At 49.3% G+C, this 19120-nt stretch overlaps 1 protein-coding gene across 1 annotated transcript; it reads left to right on the top strand.

Annotated features, from left to right (window-relative positions):
- Nucleotides 1-2071: 2071 nt before the first annotated feature.
- Nucleotides 2072-18893, top strand: TFAP2A (transcription factor AP-2 alpha). Its single transcript, XM_064280457.1, has 7 exons — nucleotides 2072-2216; nucleotides 6677-7111; nucleotides 10178-10229; nucleotides 12315-12546; nucleotides 14438-14556; nucleotides 16466-16607; nucleotides 18556-18893. The coding sequence occupies exons 1-7, from the start codon at nucleotides 2166-2168 to the stop codon at nucleotides 18842-18844; spliced, it is 1320 nt and encodes a 439-aa protein (XP_064136527.1). The 5' UTR covers nucleotides 2072-2165; the 3' UTR covers nucleotides 18845-18893.
- Nucleotides 18894-19120: the final 227 nt, after the last annotated feature.

Genomic DNA, 19120 nt, shown 5'->3' with positions numbered 1-19120 from the left:
GGTGAGGTGTGGCTGGGTAGGGATGTGAAAGGCCTTAAATTCTTTCCCAGGCCACAGGGAGAAAGAAGCGAAACTTAGAGTTCCTAAAGCACACTGTGGCAACGCCTTCCGGGCGTAAATAGCTCCGCTCCTAGGCCAGGGATCTGGCCAACAGATCATGCTCTCCGGCTGCGGCCGCCGCCGGAAAGGTGTCGGTGCTGGTGGCGGCCGGGCTCCCGACTTTTAGCGGTTGCGCTGGACGGCGGGCCCCGGGGCAGCCCCAAGGGCGCGTGGCGCTCGCGCTGGAAGTTGACCATTTTCTGGGCTGAGGGCGGCGCCGAGCCGCGGACCTCGCTGAGCCAAAGAATTGTGTTTGTGTTCAGGTGGGGAAAGGCGGGACCGGGGAGGGCCCAGGGCGTGAATCCCCCTTCCAGCTTGCCCTGGCTTCTTAGGAGCCTTCTCTGGCCTGCTCCACTAACTTGGGGGCATTTGCTACGGTCTCCTCGAGGAAGAATTACCCTTCCATATCCTCGAGGGGGAGGTCCTCCCTTCTCTTCCCTTTCTTCCACCTGTTAGGGAACGCCTGGGTTTGCAATAGTCCCCAACTCCTTGTGACAACAGGGCAGAAACCTGGGAGGCCCGAACGTCTGCAAGAACAGGTCCAGGTCGTTACTAGTGTAGCTCTGAAGCAAGACCTGTTGCGGGGAGTTCGCGGCAGTTAAGAGGAAAAAAGAAAAAGACAAACTTTTTTGGGAGGACAAATGCGAAAGCTCGGGTCAGAAGGGAACACATTCTTTTTTTCTTTGTAAGTTAAAAAAAATTATTCACTAGTACAGGAAGGGGGAAAAGTAGGCCGGGTGGAGTAGCAAGCCCCTGTGTGGAGCCAGAGAGCCTGGACTGGCCAAGTCCGAGCGGTGTGTGCTGGATTCTGCGTCCGCCCGGCGGTACGCCGCGAGCGCGCCCGTCTTAGTAACATCACCAAATCATGAAGGAACTCATCCTGATTTAATTAAAAACGGGGATCTTGGGAAAACTGGAGCAGATTAGCACAGCGAAGAGTTGGTTGCCAGTGACTTATATGGATGCATGTATATAACACGATATCTACCAAAACGCACACACGTCTTATCTATTAAATATTTCGGCTTAACTCCAGAAGCGGCTGTGTGTCTCCATGGAGTTTTGTATTCTCGTCCACCTCGCACCTAGGAAGCCCGTAGCCCAAACGCCAAGTTTAATTGTCCACCGACCATAGCTTCGCACAAGAGGGAGGAAAACCATTTAACCCCAGGAGCCGTCAAGTCACTTCTTCAGGGTACAACTTTTATTTTACACGCGCCGCAATTAAGGGATCGCAAACCCAGCCCAGTGGCCCGAGCTGTTTGGCAAAATCTCCGACCTGGGGGGAGGGGGTGGGAGCGCAAAGCCAGTAAAACTTCCAAGACGCTGCGGCCGGCGGTGGCTGCTGCCGGGAGCGGAGGCGATCTCTTGTTGGGCAAAAATCCTGGAGTCTTGGTTTAGGGGTTATATTTAACTGCGAAAGGAAAAAAAACTATTCCTAATCAAATCCGACGAAGCCGAACCGGCAGCGCTGAGAGCTGCGGCCGGGATCGGGAAGAGGCGCTGGAAACCGGACCCAGTCGCGGTCGCTCCTTCCCTCCGCAGCGCGGGGCTTTGCAGAGGAAGTCTCCGGCGACGAGGAAACGGAGATCGTGGAAGGAGATGGGGTGGGATTGGGGGGAGGTGCGCGGGGCGCTGGGGCAGGGGTGTGCGGCGAGGCTCCGGGGGGAATTCGTCGCCTTACAGGTCGGCGTGCGCTCTGGGAGAAGTTCGGGCTCCGAGAGGCCTTTATACCTGGGTCGGAGCGGCCGGCTGCAGCTTGTGGTGCTGGCTAGCAATTGGACTATTGTTGATATGCTAATGAGGCGATTAGGCTGTTAGTAAAGAGCTGGAAAAGAGAAAAGTTTCTACCATTAGAGGGAGATCTCCGAGCGCACACGGGAGCTCTCTCTCTTTTCGCCTCCTCCTCCTCCTCGCCCTCCTCCTCCTCCTCCTCGCCCTCCTCCTCCTCCTCCTCGCCCTCCTCCTCCTGCGCTCACTGCCGGCAGCCGGCACTTTGCGCTTACCCAGAGAGTAGCTCCACTTGGGTGCGAGGCAGAGAGGGGCAAATCTATTCACGCCGATCCATGAAAATGCTTTGGAAACTGACGGATAATATCAAGTACGAGGACTGCGAGGTAAGCGCGGCGCCGGCTCCGTCATCCTCGCGGCCCGCAGGCTCCGAGCTCGACCCTCCCGCTCCTCCTCCTCTCCTTGCACCCAGCTGCGAAACGCGGGTGGGACAAACTTTCCCCAGCGCAGCGCCCGCCCCTCCGATTCGCCCGTAGAACCCGGGGGAGCAGCCGGAGAGGGAGGATGTGGCAGCTCCCTTCTTTCGTTTCCTTCCGTGGAAAGGAAGTGTCCCACTTTCCCCCCTTTTCTGACAATTTTGACTGCGCCTAAGAGTAGGGCAAAGAGAGAAGCGTGGGTTTTTGAAACAATTGGTGATAAACTGGGCACGCGCCTGTGCACTTCGCGTGTCTCCACCGCAATTCTGGGGGCCCAAGTCACCAGGAAGAGAAAACCCTTCTGCCTCTTCAACTTCCTCTCTGCTTTTTAACCTTCCTTCCCTCCCTTCTTCCTTCCTCCCCTTTTTAAAAATAATTCCTTCCAATTTGAGAAAAGGCCTGGACTCTTCTCTCTGACCTGGGTTGCACCTCCCTGTAATCGGGTTCAATTTGGGAGGACGCATCCCGGCGGCAGGGCTGGCTCTAGGTCCTCTCTGTTATTCAAGAAGTTCGAAACTGCTTTCCCCTCAGAGAGTCAGGGTCCGCGCACTGCGTGTTGTTGGTGGGTAGGCTGCGCGGTGCGGAGCCCTCCCGCTGCCAGATCACCGTGCACTACCCCCGCTCGGTTCCGGCGCTTCGTTGCCTGACCGTGGGAATCCTGGCGCTGCTGCCTCTCTGGTGCCTGAGCCCGCCGGACCGATAGAGCGCGCCGCTTTGGAGCCCATTAAAAAACCCAGGTTCCTTGGAGGTCGGCTTCTTGGGGCAGCCGAAGAGGCCCCAGCTAGACCTGTCTGCCCGCGGGAGGCGCTGGAAACCGGCCTAGCGGCCCCTGCCTCAACCTCCCTCCCAGTGGGCTGAAATGAGCTGATGAGTCAAGAGTGGTGGAGGGGCTGGGAGAATACCTAAATAGGTGACAGTTCTGGCTTTTGTTTGTGTGTGTGTGTCATTTGGAGCTGGGAATGTGGAGCTGAGAGGTCTAGGTGCGTGCGAAACGGCGGGGTCTCGTCTTCACTCGAAATCAGAAACAGGGTTTATGCGAACGACGTGTCATTCGCCCCCTCCCCCTTTCCTTTCTGGAGATTATTTTAAATCTTTGTTCCTAGAAACCTTTCTCCCTTCCAGTCACCCCGCCCCCCCCCTTCTGGATGTGGCGTCCCACGGGACCCACATTTCTCTGGTGACTCCAGCCGCGCTCTGGGAGAAGGCGCAGGACCCCGGGCCAGGGCAGCACGCTTTGTTGTCGTGGGGGTGGGGGGGGGAGGGCCTTGGGTGAAGGTCAGGGTGAACCAGCACTGGCCAGCCCCCTAGGAGGAATCCTCTCGGTCAGGCTGAGGCCCTCTGCTCCTTCAATTCACTTTGGCGAAGCGGAAGCCGGGAGGGAGTTGCGGGCTCCAGCGGGCGAAGTCCGAGCCTCCGCGCGGCGCTTGGAGCCGATGGGAACGGGGCGGGGGGGTTGAGCTAGCACCCCCACAGGGACCCTGTGGCGCGTGCGTGTGACTGTGAGAGAAAACTGGGCAAAGAAGAGAAACCAGAGGGAGGGAGAAGAGATGAAAGTGTAGGAGGTTTCAACAACTTTGCCGGGATTTCGTGTTTGCGAGAGCGGTCTGGGCTGTCTGATTCTGCGCGGGGCTTTGCAGGGACACGCAGGAGGCCAAGTGCCGCTTGTTCCGACAGCCCAGCAAACGGCTGGCTGCGGCGGCCCGGGAGAGCGAGCTGTGTCATCCGGGGGGAGTCAGGCGGGAGTGGCCCAGCCAGTCGGACGGGTTTGTGCCGGGAGCCGCTGCCAGCGGCGCCCGGGCTGGGCCGCCTCGCGTCTCTGCGCGCCCCAAGCCGCGTCCCCGGCTCCCTCCCCGAGCCCGGCCCGGGAGAGCCTGAGGGCGGAGCGGCGGCCGCGGAAGGGGACGGCACGGGATGGGCCGGTGAAGTGGGAGGGCTGGGTCCCGGAGGGGCGCCGAGCCATGGAGGAGCCGCGCAGCGGCGGGCCGCCGGAGCTAGAGTCCCAGGCCCGGCCGCGGAGCAGAGGAGTCCGCGGCCGGAGAGGGCCAGGAAGCGCTTCCTGCCCCGAGAACCCGACGGACGCCCGGCTGCGGTCCTCGGCAGCTCGGGGCCGCAATGCGCGGCCCCCGCGGCATCCCGAGGTCTGCCCTAGCCCTTTGGGTACAATTGTCCTCGGTCGCTGCCTCTCCCCTCCCCCCACCCTCGGAGAGCCGCTCGGCCCCCTCCCCCTCCCTCCCTCCCCTCCCTTCCTCCCTCCCTCCTCCAGGGCTCTCCCTCCTTCCCTCCCCTTCTCTCCCCTCTCCAGGCTCCTCTCCCTCGCCCACACTTTCTTTCTCACTCGCGCACGCAGACACATCCTCCCTCTCCGCTGCCTCCCTCGCTCCCTCTTTCTCTTTCACTTTTGCTTGCCCTGCCACCTTTTAAAATGTTGCCCCTTCCTTGTGATTCGCCAGCCGTTGCGCCGCGGCCCCCCGCGCGCTCGCCCGCTCCCTCGCCCGCCCGCTTTTTGTCTCGCGCGCGCCCTCGCCCCACCTCCGATTTGCTACACTGAGGCGCCGTCAATGGACTGCATTGAAAGCCGGCTCCAGCGCGAGTGGCCTCGCCGCTTCACGCTGCATTTCCAGGCATTCTTCCCTTATTAAGTATTCGTGTCATATTAATAGTCATGAATATCTGCTATTAGGAGGCTCCAGGAACGCTGCCCGGCGCGGGTATTAGAAGCTCCAACGAAGCCGCCGCTAAGAAAGGAGGGGGAGACACGGATTAAGGCACACACATGCACGCACACACACATCCACACACTTTTTTCTTTTTCCGTGTTTGGGGTTGCTAATTTTTTTTTTTTAAAGAACTTTGAATCCGAACCTATCGTACCAGGATAGAGACCGTGGGTTCGACCAACTGAAGGCGCCGCGCGAATCGGTGGTTCAAGTTCGGATGGAGCCGAGCGGGGCGCCCGCGCTCGGCGGAGCCTCGGCGCCGTGACTCGAGTCCTGGGTGGCGCGGGGCTCGCAGCACCTTTTGTGTGGGGCGCGCTCGGGCGGCGGGGCAGCCCGGCTCTCCAGCATTGCTGGTTTGTTTCCACCCTGACTCGTTACCCCAGACTCTTCGCAGATGTTAGTTCACAGTTTTTCAGCTATGGTGAGTCCCACCCCCACCCTCCCATCCCTGCTTCTTTAGGAAATCTACTCTGGAAACCTGGGGCCGCGGAGCTGCCTGAGACCTCGGGTTTCACGCCCCGGTTTCCTACAGGGCACCTCCTTTCATTTGCATTCCCCTCTCTCCTTTCTCTCGCTCTTTACCATCCCTGTGCATTGTGCCCCCGCTCAGCCTCTCCGCCCGCGCAGACCTACCTCGCTGCTGCTTCTCAAGGCGTGCTTCTCTCCACGTTCACCTTTATTTCCATGCGTCTTCCACTTGCTCCTGAGATGTTTTCAACATTTGGTGCTTAATCGGTCTGCAGGATAAATGCAGCCCAGTGTGCCCCCTACCCTCGGGGCCCGCGGCTGATACCTCCGAGGGTTTGCATTCCCTGGGAATCAACTCTGTTCGCTTGTTTTGCAAGCAAATTGCAAGAGAGGAACAAAAAGTCAGGCGTTTCTTCTGCCCTTTGGGGCTGGGGTGGAAGGGGCGGGGGCCTCCACCCTGGGGTGCACCTCTCTCTTTTAAACCCAGTAAGGCTCAATCTTTCTATTTTAAACCTTTACTTGCGTCTCCCACCACCACCCCGTCCATATCATAAATCGACCCTATCGAGGAAAAGGGTCCTAACTGAGGAAGCGGAAAAGACAGACTCCCGATCCTGTAGTAAAACCTTGTCTAAGCCAGTAATTTAAACGTGTGCGTTCGTTACAGCTCCTCTGCGAAATATGTTTCTATTTAAATAGTCATGAAATGGTAACAGCTTTTGAGCGCTTATGATTTTTTCCTCCAAATAAATGGAACAGGGTAAACAATAAGGCAGTGCCAGGCAGGTTCAAATCCGGGAAAAAAAGAAAAGGCCGATTCTGCTGTTTAATATTTAGTAGAAGTTTTTATTTTGCATACGGGCAGTTTCATGCTTCAGCCTAACGAGCCGTATTCTGGAAGGCCTTTTCCTATCTTTTCCCACCACTTTGAAAGAAACGCTTATGGAGAGTCGCTTGTGCCCCCATATTTGCACAATCTAGTTCCCTGGCGTTTTTGGAAGGGCGCTTTTACTTCTGAGGTATTTTCCGAAATGAACAACTTAGAGCTGATTTTTTTTTTCTTCCCTTGTGGACTGCGGACGGGAGCCGGCGGTTTTCTACGCAGGCTTGCCGAGTAGATTGAGTGTGGACAACTCCGACTCGCCGCCCGACTTCTTATTCTTTCTCCTTCTCGCTCTCTTCTAGGACCGTCACGACGGCACCAGCAACGGGACGGCACGGTTGCCCCAGCTGGGCACTGTAGGTCAATCTCCCTACACGAGCGCCCCGCCGCTGTCCCACACCCCCAATGCCGACTTCCAGCCCCCCTACTTCCCCCCGCCCTACCAGCCCATCTACCCCCAGTCGCAAGATCCTTACTCCCACGTCAACGACCCCTACAGCCTGAACCCCCTGCACGCTCAACCGCAGCCGCAGCACCCGGGCTGGCCTGGCCAGAGGCAGAGCCAGGAGTCTGGGCTCCTGCACACGCACCGTGGGCTGCCCCACCAGCTGTCGGGCCTGGATCCCCGCAGGGATTACCGGCGGCATGAGGATCTCCTGCACGGCCCACACGGGCTCGGCTCAGGACTCGGAGACCTCCCGATCCACTCCTTACCTCACGCCATCGAGGACGTCCCGGTAAGAGGCCGCCCAGGCAGCGCGGGGGCGAACGCAGCGCCTACTGACCCACCCGGGATACAAGATACATGTAACCGGTGGGCCCGGTTTTCCTAAATGGTATTTCCTTTTTAAAAAAAAAAAATTTTTTTTTGGTGGGGATGCTTTGAAGACCCACATAAACAACCGAAATAAAAATTTGAAAAGTGGTTGAGAGTTGTGGCCCTAGAACAATGGTTCCTGGAGCCCCCTCAGACAATGCCGGCATTGCCATTTCCACCACTACAGAATAAATCATACGAATGTCATCATTAACGGTGTCTTTACCTCGCGATGACAATCAACTGTTTCGATTGGGAAAGGATCTAATTCCACCGCTGGATCTGGCGGTGGGGATTTCTGTCTGCCTCTCTGTTAAATTCAACCGAAAAAGCTCATTAAATATCTCGCAATTAGGCAAAAAATGGTGTGAAAGACATGCTAAGAAAATAATTTGCTACGGGATCTTATGAGCACTAGTGAAATCAGAAGTTACGTGTACACCCTATCCTGATTAAAGAGAAGTAAGCAGCAAATCCGGGCGCAGGGACCTCTTCCTAGGGGTGCTAAGTGGTGACCTCATAAATCATTAGCTGGGTTCCCAACGCCTATCAGAATCCGCTACACCCCATATTAAATTGTTTTGAAACTGTTGGGTAATGCATTATTTCAGTCCTAATTCAGTTATCAATAAATGCAGTTTAAAATGGTTTCTATATAAGCATGGCATTAGCACATCTACAATTTACAATGCAAACCAGGCTATTGATAATTTGAAAATACTTTCTGAAATTAAATTTGAACCAGCATCTTTGCTTCAATCGTACATATTTATGGTTCCCTCAGCAACCTTCCTGAAATGGAATTAGAACAAGCCAATAATTTTATTAAAGCTGTAAAGGCTTCTGTTAAAGCAGCTTTTCTTTGGAGAGGAAATGTATCTGGATGTGATTTTTGCTAAAATGCTATTTCAAATTACTGCATCAAATATTGCAGCAGTATGTCCGTTGACAGTTTAATGATTACTGCATTAGATTGCAAGGAAAATGGTCAGATGAACTTACCTGCTTACTTGGTGAATTTAAAACATTAAGTTCCATAGGAAAGAAGAAAATTTATTACATCTCTCATTTGACTCCGTTAATCACTGAAATTTGTTGGTTATGCTTAGCAGGCTTGCATGGAAAGCAGGAAAAGTAGGTGTTTAATCCAAGTGTAGGGTTTAGTAAGCATTTTATGTGTATATGCTCATACTTAAATGTTTTAGACACTGATGCTTAAATTTTTTGAAGTAAAACATGAGAAGAGGAATAGTTTAGAAAAGAGCTTTTTTTTTTTTTTAAGTTGGAAGCTGTGATTGTTTAGTTCTCCTTCCCAAAGAGACTCCTGAATCCTGTTCCTTGCCTGCTGTTTGGAAGTATTTAAATTGCAAAATAATGTTGCAAGCTTTGGAACCACTGTGATCTAAAATTGTTCTACTTTGTGAAAATTCCAGGGTGGCTGGTGGGAATTCCTAACACCTGTATACTCTCTCTTTCTGATGAAATTGGTCAGGAGAAATTAACCAAAAGATCAAATGAAAACAAGGAAACCCAGTTGCTGCTCTTCCTTCTCCCTCCCCCACCTTTTAAGAAAAAGTTCTTTCAAAGGAATTTGGGTCAGGAAAGGGTTGTTTTCAATTTTCCCATCGCTGCAACAGTTAACCTTTAATGACTGCTGACTATTTAAGAAAATCAAGTCGATGGTGAAAATTATTTAATCATTAATATCTCAATGGGATTTTAAACTTAACAGTCTTCCCTGTATGGACGAGGTCTAGAAATAACACAAATAAAAGTATTATGCCACACTACATTTGCTTTATGGGTTTAGGGTGCATGCATAAAGGGATCATATTTCCACATATAGTTAAAACACAAGAACTGCAGCAGTAGTCATTTCTGAACATTTCTCAATTTAATTATACTTAAATCCAGAAGCACTTTAGGCAAGTTACAAATGAGAGCATTGAGTATAATAAAACCTGTAATAAAGCAACTTAGTACCATCCACCCGGAATCATTGCGATCAGGCACAATTAACAGGAGCATAAATCCAAGACAGAATGGAAAATGTTTGAATCAGTATTATTGTTGGACAAAGACTAGAGAAGGAAGTAATAGTTTTTTAAATGGTAATGCCTGTGTTTGGTAACGATTGCGAAATCTTCTATCTCAGCAGCCCTGGTGCTAATTTGTAAACACAGCCAGACATTATATTGCCTGTCAGTTTCTGCATTAGAAAACATGATTTCATTTTACTTTCTAATCACGTTTTGACTCTAGCGCGCACACACACACACACACACACATCCATCTGTAAAAAAAAAAAAAGAGAGAGATAAAGAAAAAAAGCACGACATACCTGCTACTGGACAAAAGGGAAAAAAAAGGAAAGCAACCTCAAAGGTTGTTTTGTTTTCTAATCTTTTTCATATTCCTGTCTGATGCCCAGGTTAGGCAGAAGTCTTTTTTATATATTTTTTTCTAGTTTTCCACAAATGAAGGTGTGTATATACATCAGCTCTTTGTCACACTACCTAAAATGTTTCGAAACGGCTTTCAACGCGCGCCTTACTTCTGCCCCTGCTATTTCTATTGTGTTTCTCTGGCTTTTGCTGCCTGAACACTGGAATCACCAAAGTCCGAAGCTGCTGAAGCACCAAACTAAAGCTAGGTGCATTTTTAAAGGTTGAACTGACTCTGAAAGATTAGGTGTTCCAAAACTTGATTTAATTTCCAAAGAAAGTTTTATTTCCCCCTTCCTACCCCATTCAAATGTGGATCGTTGGCTGGGGGAGGAGAAATTGGACGTGGCTGTGCAGTGAAACCTCTTGAGTTGCAAAGCCCCAAATTCCAATAAGCCAAGATGAGATGTTTATATATAAATGCCATTATAGGGAGGGGGAATTTCGATTCTACACCTTCCCCTCCCCCCATCTTGCAAGGAATATTCATTTCCTTTTGTTTTGATCATACACTTACATCCATGTGTATCCTTTTGTTGCAGCATGTAGAAGACCCGGGTATTAACATCCCAGATCAAACTGTAATTAAGAAAGGTAAGCCATTTCCTTCTGCATTCCAAGCATGTCCTTACAGGCACAGTGCTATTTAAAAGAACTTGCAGAGCTGTATTTATTTTTTCAAATAGGATTTCCTAAAGGCTCAGAATTAGCACATAGATAGGCATAGAACAGCGATGCTTACAGGATCAGATCGGCTTTTCTGTATGTTAGTAATGGCAACAGGCTAGCTTTCTGATTCATGATTTGACCCTTTAGTGATATCTGGACAAACACATAAAATGGGCAGTACTTAAGCTGATTCGGAAGCGACATTTCAATTTTGAAATGGTTTAATAGTTCAGTTAATCCATTGTGTGAGTGTAAAGAAATGTATAATGGTAAAAATAGTGCTAAATTACTTAATATTAAAATAAGGACAAATGATAAAAAAAAAAACTGTCATGAGCAGTGAAAAAAACCTTCATATTCAATTTAGTTTCCTGTTAGCTGTTTATACTTAAGGGTTTTAAAACTTTGTGAATTAGGTTAACAAAAATTTGGCTTTTGGTTAAAATTAGCACCTTTCCTCAGAAGATGTCAAGATTAGTAGTGTATTTGTTCTGAGCAGAATTTGTTAATAGAAAAGTGTCAAGTGATTTGAATGAATTTTTGATTTGCATTGTGTTTAGTGAATAGAAATAAAGTTTACTGGATTAAATGCTATTCATTCTCGGTAGCAACTTTTTTTTTTTGGTTATGGTGGCAATGTTACATTTCAGGATTCTAGGCACCACCAGAGGACGATGCTATATAAAACTGTTCTCATTTCTAACCCCAATCGGTATATTATTAGCTAGTTTAAAGTTTCATTTTTGCATCTGTGAAGTCTTTGTCACATCAAATTAGATGTGCAGGGGATAAATCTTAAGAGATGATCTTTCCAAGTCGACATGATAATTGGCTCTTTTATTAGTAATCTCTCAAGAGTTCGTTTAACTCCTATTGTCTCTATTAGCCTCCCCAGAGCTATTAATGTCACAAGTGATCTATCCAAAACCTAGACCCCCCCCCCCTTGCCATACGTCTAGAATATCCCATTAAGGAACACATAAGGGAGGAGCCACTATGATGAGAATGTGTGCACATTATTATATATGTCTCCGTGTGGAATTTTTAAATACATATGCATACTGTACTTAAATGCTTGTGAATGCATCTGAATTATATTGGTTTGAGAAATGCAACACATCAGTACACTTTCTGCTGGGCTTGAATTTTTTTAAACAATGGTGGGTCAATGAAGAGCTTATGGTATTAACGAAGAAAATAAACCTGGCCCCTTCCCAATAAAGCAGCATAAGCAGAGAGGGCCTATGAAGTATTCGCTCAACAAAAGGACACATTGCTAGTATTCTGTGGTAGGCCTGATCTTCATCACCCCTCCTGTCAGTTCAAAACTGGGCTTGGAATGGATCTCCAATCCTCAATCTTTTTCAGAACTTAACATAGGGAAGAAGCCTATTGATTAAAAAAAAAAAAAAAAAGACGGGGCACGTGTGATGTTTGACAAGAGAACCCACATCCCAGCCTGGTGCCTTAACTGAATTGCTCGTTTACAGGCTACTTTAGAATGATTTTAATAATTGCTTTTTGAAGCAGTTTCTGACACTAAACACCTCACCCCACAAAACCCCCAAAATACACATAATTTGCTCGCGGTTTGCAAATGTAACCCCCTCCCCTAACCCTAAGCCCTTAGTCCATCCAGCTCCTTGTCTGGGGCCCACTCCTCGGATGCTGAGAGCCGAGAGGATCACAATTTCATCACGCATCTCTAGACCCCACACTTCAGCTAAGAGAAAAGCGTCCAGGCAGAAAGGCAGGCCCGGCCTAGCCGGGGGCGGACTGGGGTGCGCCGAGGGGCAGGGCCGGACCCCGAAGCCAGGAAGAGAGCAGGGAATAGGAAGGGAAGTAGGGAAGTGGAAAGGGGGCGATACAGTTTCAGAGCTGAGCGGGAAGAAAAGCAGGGGTCTGGGCTCAAGTCTGGGGGCCGGCCCTGCCGGGAAGAGGGCTAGGATCGGGGGCCGGATTTGGGGGATCATCGATGGCCACACAAGGCCTCCCCGTCTTTCTCCGCAGGCCCCGTGTCCCTGTCCAAGTCCAACAGCAACGCCGTCTCCGCTATCCCTATTAACAAGGACAACCTCTTCGGCGGCGTGGTGAACCCCAACGAAGTCTTCTGTTCAGTTCCGGGTCGCCTCTCGCTCCTCAGCTCCACCTCGAAGTACAAGGTCACGGTGGCGGAAGTACAGCGGCGCCTCTCCCCGCCCGAGTGTCTCAACGCGTCGCTGCTGGGCGGAGTACTCCGGAGGTGAGGCCCGGCCCGGCCCGGCCCCGCCCGCCTGCGGCCGGCAGACACATTGCGCCTGCGCCGGATGGCAGCGCCGTATGGCAGCGCCAGTGCCGCGGCCAACCGGACTCACTCCGCGGCCCTCCCTCCGCGGGAGAAGAAAGGGGCGGGAAGGAGCGTGTAGAGCCGAGTGGGTGGGAGCTGGGGGCGGGGCGAGGCGGCGCGCGCCTGCGCCGTCCTGCGTCGTCCTGCGCCGTCCGGCGCGCTCGGGGGCCTGGTGCGCGCCTCCACAGTCGCCGCGCGTGCCCCCGGCCTACCGCCGCTGGCGCGCACGCGCAGCTAGCGAGGCTGCGGCCTCAGTCCCGGCTGCCGCAGCCACGGGGCGCCGTGCAGCCGTCTTTCCGTCGTCGCGCGCACTTTGGAAGGCCAGGAAGAGTTCTTCTCTGTTTCTCGCTGTGCCTTTCTCCCGTGTAGGGACTCAGGCCGTAACCGCCCGTCCCTTGAATAGGGTTTTAATAGAATGGCTTTTAACTAAAGAAAAGTAGTGACTCCCTTTCAAGTCTGGGCGCCACGCCTGTCCGTGCCCGAGGCGTTTGCATTTAATTGTCCCGATTTCTTGGGGCCCTTTTGTGTGCCAGGCGGAGCGTAGGGCTCCTTTGGTGTAGTCAACACCAAAGAATGTATCTGTTACTAACTTGGCTGAGGATTCTCCCTTCCCCTCTGCGAGGTCGGAATGATTTCTTTCGTAGATAAGATTTAAGGTTAAGCGAGGTAAAGCACTTTTCCTCAGGGCAGCTTTCTCGCTCTTGGTGGATTTGTCCTCCTAGGGGTCCACCCAAAGTTGTGAGTGGTAGGCCTTGTTGTGAACTTAACCCAGATAATATTTTTCTTAAAAAAAAAAAAAAAAGCGCCAAACTTAATTCTTTTGACATTTTTTCATTTATCGCTGTATTTATGGACACTCTCCCCCCACCCCCACCCCCCAGTTCCTTTTTGTTGCGTATATCCAAAAAAAAAAAAAACGAATGCAAAGCCTATAAAACGGTTTCGGAAGGTTTTAACATCAGCTTTTCTGATCTTTTCGTCCCTTCTTCGCGGTCACTTTGCTTTCTTTATTGTAATCTTTCCTTGGCACAGATCTGTCTGCTCTCTGCCTTTCCCTCCCCTCCCCCTCACCCCAATATTGGAGACTGTTTACCTAGGGGAGTATAATCTAATCCGTACAATTAAAGAGCACTTGAGTAGGGAATAAAATCTGAAATTAATTAATTTGCTGTTTTATTTAAACAATTTATTTTAACCACTTTCTGGTTATGGGGGTCTATTTAGACATCTATTTAGAACCGTCTCCATTGTCCCTGAAATGAGTGAAATTTTTAAAGGCTGATATCAGCCTTTGACATTTCCAGTTGGGCTGGTGACATGGCATGTAAGCAGTTGGCGAAATGAATTTCCCATTGGGGCTAAAGCCAGAGCCACTCATAGAAACGTGAGAGTGATGATAACTTTGGTTACTGGGAACAACTGAACAGCAGATCTTGCAAAGACAATTTAAAGAGCCCCTTGGGATTTGTGTGACTGTAACAACAGGGAAAATATACAGAACTCGGTTGAACTGAAATGCCTCAAACCCTAGAGATCGGAGCTGTATTTGTTTGTGGCTCTTGTTCAGAGAGTTAGGAAATGGATATCTCTCAGCTTACCATCATAGTTGCAGTAATCATGAACAAGCATTTATATGTCCAATGATCTTTCTATAGCATTCCTTTCTAAATTCCCTGCCCTTAAATGTCTTGTGGCCATGCTTCTCAATGTTCGAAAAGCACGTTTCAGGAAGCTTTCAAATGACTATAGCATGATGCAGAACGAAGCAATGTTTAATAAATCCCTTTCTTGCATCTTTGTGAAACAGGGCAAAGTCTAAAAATGGAGGAAGATCTTTAAGAGAAAAACTGGACAAAATAGGATTAAACCTGCCAGCAGGGAGACGTAAGGCTGCCAACGTCACTCTGCTGACATCACTAGTGGAGGGTAAGCGAGTCCCCTTGCTAACTAGAAGGGAACTGCCTTCTGGGAAAATGGATAATGTTTAGTGTCCAGATGTGTGCTTGTATTTTGTGTCAATTGGGCAGTTTCATCTTTCCAGACACTGTAGCGGAGTGAACAGAACTCTTGCATGTCAAAAAACTCTTTGGATATAATCCTATTCTCCCTCCCTCTTCTCCTCTATCACAACATTACACCTCCCCGGCCCAATTCTGACCTAAAGAATGTGAAAATTTAAGAAGTGCATAGTCTACAAGTTCCTGACTCCTTTAAGGCGCTCAGCAGTAAATCACTTAAGTTATTGTGACATCTGCGTTTGAGAAATGCGTGACCATTACTTCCTGAATTAATTTGGGAATCCTTGACCTGCATCCTGATTTAAGACCATCTTGAAAGCTCAGGGTTATATGCCCTTTTAGGTTTTTGTTTTCCAAACATATGCTCCCTTATCTCTGCTTTAATTGTGCTGCTTTCCTGGAGGGGAAGAAAAGAGCAATTTGACTTTGGATTGCTTGGTTATGGATAGAAAGAAGAAATAGGAGCATTGCAAAAAAGTTTCTTACAGCAATTTGTAAGCACGCACACATACATATATCCTTATAACAAAAAGCCAATCCTGCCCTCATTCCTTGCTGTAGATAGACTCAGTCACCAGAATCCACTCACTTTTCCTGCTTCTAGATGACTGTTGTTTTTCCGATTCTAAATTGGCTTAAGTTTGGGTGTGTCGAAATGAACGTGTAACTCTCTTGCGTTTTCTTTTGTGTCCTGTTGGAAGCGTCTCATGCTAACGGGAAAAAAGGCACTTAAATACAAGGCAGATTAAAAAACAGGCATTTATATTTAAAGAAAGCAGTTTATTTTATTTACAACTTGTATTTGAGATACTACGTTACAATTAAGTCCAAGGTCTAGCATTGTAAATTATTTCAAAAATATATAAAGCCATGATTTTGACAAGGAATCCTATGAATACTATTTGTTGATGGTATCAAAGATGATAGTAATATAACTGTTAAATAATAAGCAATTGTTCCATGCCAGAAACTCAACTACAGTAGCATTATGTTAAAAATAAGACCAGTACATAAAGAACCCACTATCTATACCCCAAAAGAGTTATATGCAAAGAAATGATAGCGGTGGCTTAGGGTGTACCGTGAGAATGTACATGGGTTTGGGGGTTGAGTCTTGTAGCAGTGAGGCAGTTTCTGGAGAACTGTTATTGTTTGTGATCCGCTCCATTTTATGGAAACAAGCTCTGCGGAGAGGGCTTTGATGCTCTAATTGGCGCATGCGTTCTTCCGGAGCTGGAGCTAATGGCAGGAAGCCCTGCAGTAAAAACCAACTGGTTCAGGAAATTAAAACCAAAGATTCGAAAATCAACAACACAGACAGACTCAGTGGAGTGACCCTCAAATCCTCTTGGTTAATCGTTTTGGATGAACAGATAATTATATGTGATCAAGTTAAAATTTAAACCCTTAGTTGTTCTCTTGCTGAAAAGCTCAAGGAGTAATTATGAATATCATTTATGACTGTGTTGATAGGTGTGAGGTTGGAATACAAGGAACATTTTAAAAGAGGTTGGAAAACTGTCATTCAGAGTGGGGGGTAGAGTTGGAGAATGACGGGTGGGATTTACATTTTCGTGCTATCTTGGCCTTCTTGATAAGTGGTCATATAAATACGCCGACCAGATTCTACAGAGAAGGAAATAAAAAGCCTGAAATGAAAAACAAGTAGTTTCCTTCACCATCTGGGTTAAGATAATACAGGATCTGGGAGTGGGAAGAAAAGTTCAGTTACCTTGTGCTGGCCCCTCCACTATGAGTTTTGATCCCAACTCTTTTCATTCTCTTGCATCCACCTCCTTCTCTCCACCTATTGCCAGGAGAAGCCGTCCACCTAGCCAGGGACTTTGGGTACGTGTGTGAAACCGAATTTCCTGCCAAAGCAGTAGCTGAATTTCTCAACCGGCAACATTCCGATCCCAATGAGCAAGTGACAAGAAAAAACATGCTCCTGGCTACAAAGTAAGGCATTTAGCTCGGCGGGGTCTCCATGTCTCATTGTCAAGAGAAACAAAAATCATTTCCTCACTTCCTTTTCTCCTCTCTCCTTGCCCCCCCTTTCCTTTTGTGTTAATCAGCTTTATTGTTAATATTGATTATGAACCATAATCTGTTTTAAAGGGGAAATATAAATGGGATTGTTAGCCTCTCCCCCTCCCCCCAGTCTTTTCCCTATTTCTCCCTATCTTTCTCTCTCTCTCTCCCTTTTTATTAGTGTGTATGGGTGGTGAAATGTAGTGGGGATTTGATAGAAGCTGAGTTTGGATTTGTGGCTATGTTCTTTCAGAAAGACCAGGATCAAATCCTCATGGGGTAATGGGCTCGCTAGATCCATTTTTGTCTCCCATCAGTATGTTCTCCAAGGGCAAAGATTAATCAGTGGCCTGCAAAATGTGCAAGCCAGAAGCTGTCCTAGTTTCAACCCTAATCCTTATTCCATTTCATATCTTCCTTTTCTTTCCCTCTAGAAAGTGACACACACACACACACACATATATTTTAGCCTACAGGCGAGATGTCAAATAGGTTTCAAAAAGGCCCAAGTTCTGTTCCCATCAGTTGATGGGCTGAATAGGCTTCTCCAGGTGGCAAGTGAAAAGAAAGTGACTGTTGTGACATTTTCTGGAAATTAAAAGGCTTGTTTGGAAGCCCTTCATTATCAAAGTAGGTGTCACATGAGGACATAGAACCAGAGGGCAGAGGCTGAGGCCTAGGACTGGACTTGGTTTCTGGCCTGGGGACTTCAGCTGGCCTGGCAGTAGGGAGCCAGCTAGTGTACTCTGCCCCCTCCCTGAGGCCAGACTTCTGCTGCCTCAGGAAGGCTCCGGCTTTTTCTAGTCTTACAGACTCAGGGACAGAGCTTCCTGCCTGCAGGCCTCATCTGCCGACTTTTAAGGCCTGGTCTGAAATTTCACCTTTTTCTCTTCTCTTGGCTTCCTGAGCACCTTCACTTCCCCTAAGTGTGTGTGTGTCTATATATATATATATATTTGAGTGTGCAGGAAGAAAGTGGAACAGGAAGTGGGAACGACTATTTCTTCTTTCCCCAAACCACCTGGAATTATCCCCAAGTAACAGATATTTTTGTAACTGTTTTTTGGTTTTATTTAAAAAAAAAAAAAAATCCAAAGTTTTACCTTTCCATCTGAATACAACCTGATTTGAAGGTAACTGGATGGGTAATTCCTCTCACAAACTACAGCCGAGTCTTTGTAGAGGAGCAGAGAAGAGGGTCTCAGTAAAGTTTTGAACAGGACAGATGATAGCTGCAGAATATTGGCAAGACGCTTGTGCTTCTGACTCCTAGTCTAACCCCTTTGTTTCTTTCGCAGTGTGTGAAGTGTTTCCCCGCAGTGTGTGAAGTGTTTCCCCGTGTCTAGGGTGTTTGGTGTGAGGGAGAAAGGTGAGGGAAGAAGTTTAATGTGTCTGAGAGAGGAGTGTGTGTGTGTGTGTGAGAGGAAGTTGTTAGTTGCCATAGAGTCTGTTCTGACTCATGGCGACCCCATGTGTTAGAGTAGAACTGCTCTGTAGGGTTTTCTGGCTGTAATCTTTAAGGAAGCAGATCATCAGGCCTTTTCTTCCGTAACACTGCTGAGTTGGTTTGAACCACCAACCTTTATGTTAGCAGTCGAGCACAAACCATTTGCGGCCAGAAGAGAGAGATACAGACATTTGCGAATGTAGGCAGGGCATGGATTTACTGAAGGAGAGATGTTTTTGTGAAGGCTGAGAGGTGAATGGGTCTCCCAACCTGTGGCTCCCGGCAAGTCAGTCTTTGTGAACCTGGGTCAGGTTAAGTCCCTGCTGTATCAGGGCTGAGGTAACTGCACAGAGAGAGGTTTTCTAGCTGCTGCTGATTCTGACCACAGGAGTGCCTCACTTCTCTCTCTCTGCTCCCCTTGTGCTGCAGACAGATATGCAAAGAGTTCACCGACTTGCTGGCTCAGGACCGCTCTCCCCTGGGGAACTCCCGGCCCAACCCCATCCTGGAGCCGGGCATCCAGAGCTGCTTGACCCACTTCAACCTCATCTCTCACGGCTTTGGCAGCCCAGCAGTGTGCGCCGCCGTCACGGCCCTGCAGAACTATCTCACCGAGGCCCTCAAGGCCATGGACAAAATGTACCTCAGCAACAATCCCAACAGCCACACGGACAGCAGCGCCAAAAGCAGTGACAAAGAGGAGAAGCATAGAAAGTGAGGCGTGCGTCCAGCCCTGCCCCCACTCCCGCGCCTCACCAGCCCCTGGCACCCACCCACCTACCCCTCCTGCCCCCACAGCCCACCCCTTGCAGGCGACAGCTCCAGGAACCCCCCTCCTGCTGCTGCTACTGCTGCTGCCGCTGCTGCTGCCGCCGCCGCCGCCACCGCCTCTCACCCTCGGTCCTCTGAGCACCTGGAGGGGCAGCCCCTGCTGACTCAGCCTCAACTTCCCCACCGGCACCAACCCCCCTTGCCCTCATGTGGAGCCTAAGAG

This window comes from Loxodonta africana, chromosome 1 (assembly GCF_030014295.1).
Source record: "Loxodonta africana isolate mLoxAfr1 chromosome 1, mLoxAfr1.hap2, whole genome shotgun sequence".
In the NCBI taxonomy this organism is placed as follows: domain Eukaryota; kingdom Metazoa; phylum Chordata; class Mammalia; order Proboscidea; family Elephantidae; genus Loxodonta; species Loxodonta africana.
Note: the sequence above shows the minus strand (reverse complement) of the source record. Positions and strands in the feature narration are given on the sequence as shown.

Excerpts from the sequence above, each read along its gene's own strand:
- TFAP2A (XM_064280457.1), top strand. The coding sequence starts at position 2,166 with ATGAAAATGCTTTGGAAACTGACGGATAATATCAAGTACGAGGACTGC. Across the intron at positions 7,112-10,177 it reads ACGCCATCGAGGACGTCCCG|CATGTAGAAGACCCGGGTAT; the intron begins GTAAGAGGCCGC and ends CTTTTGTTGCAG. Across the intron at positions 14,557-16,465 it reads GCTGACATCACTAGTGGAGG|GAGAAGCCGTCCACCTAGCC; the intron begins GTAAGCGAGTCC and ends ACCTATTGCCAG.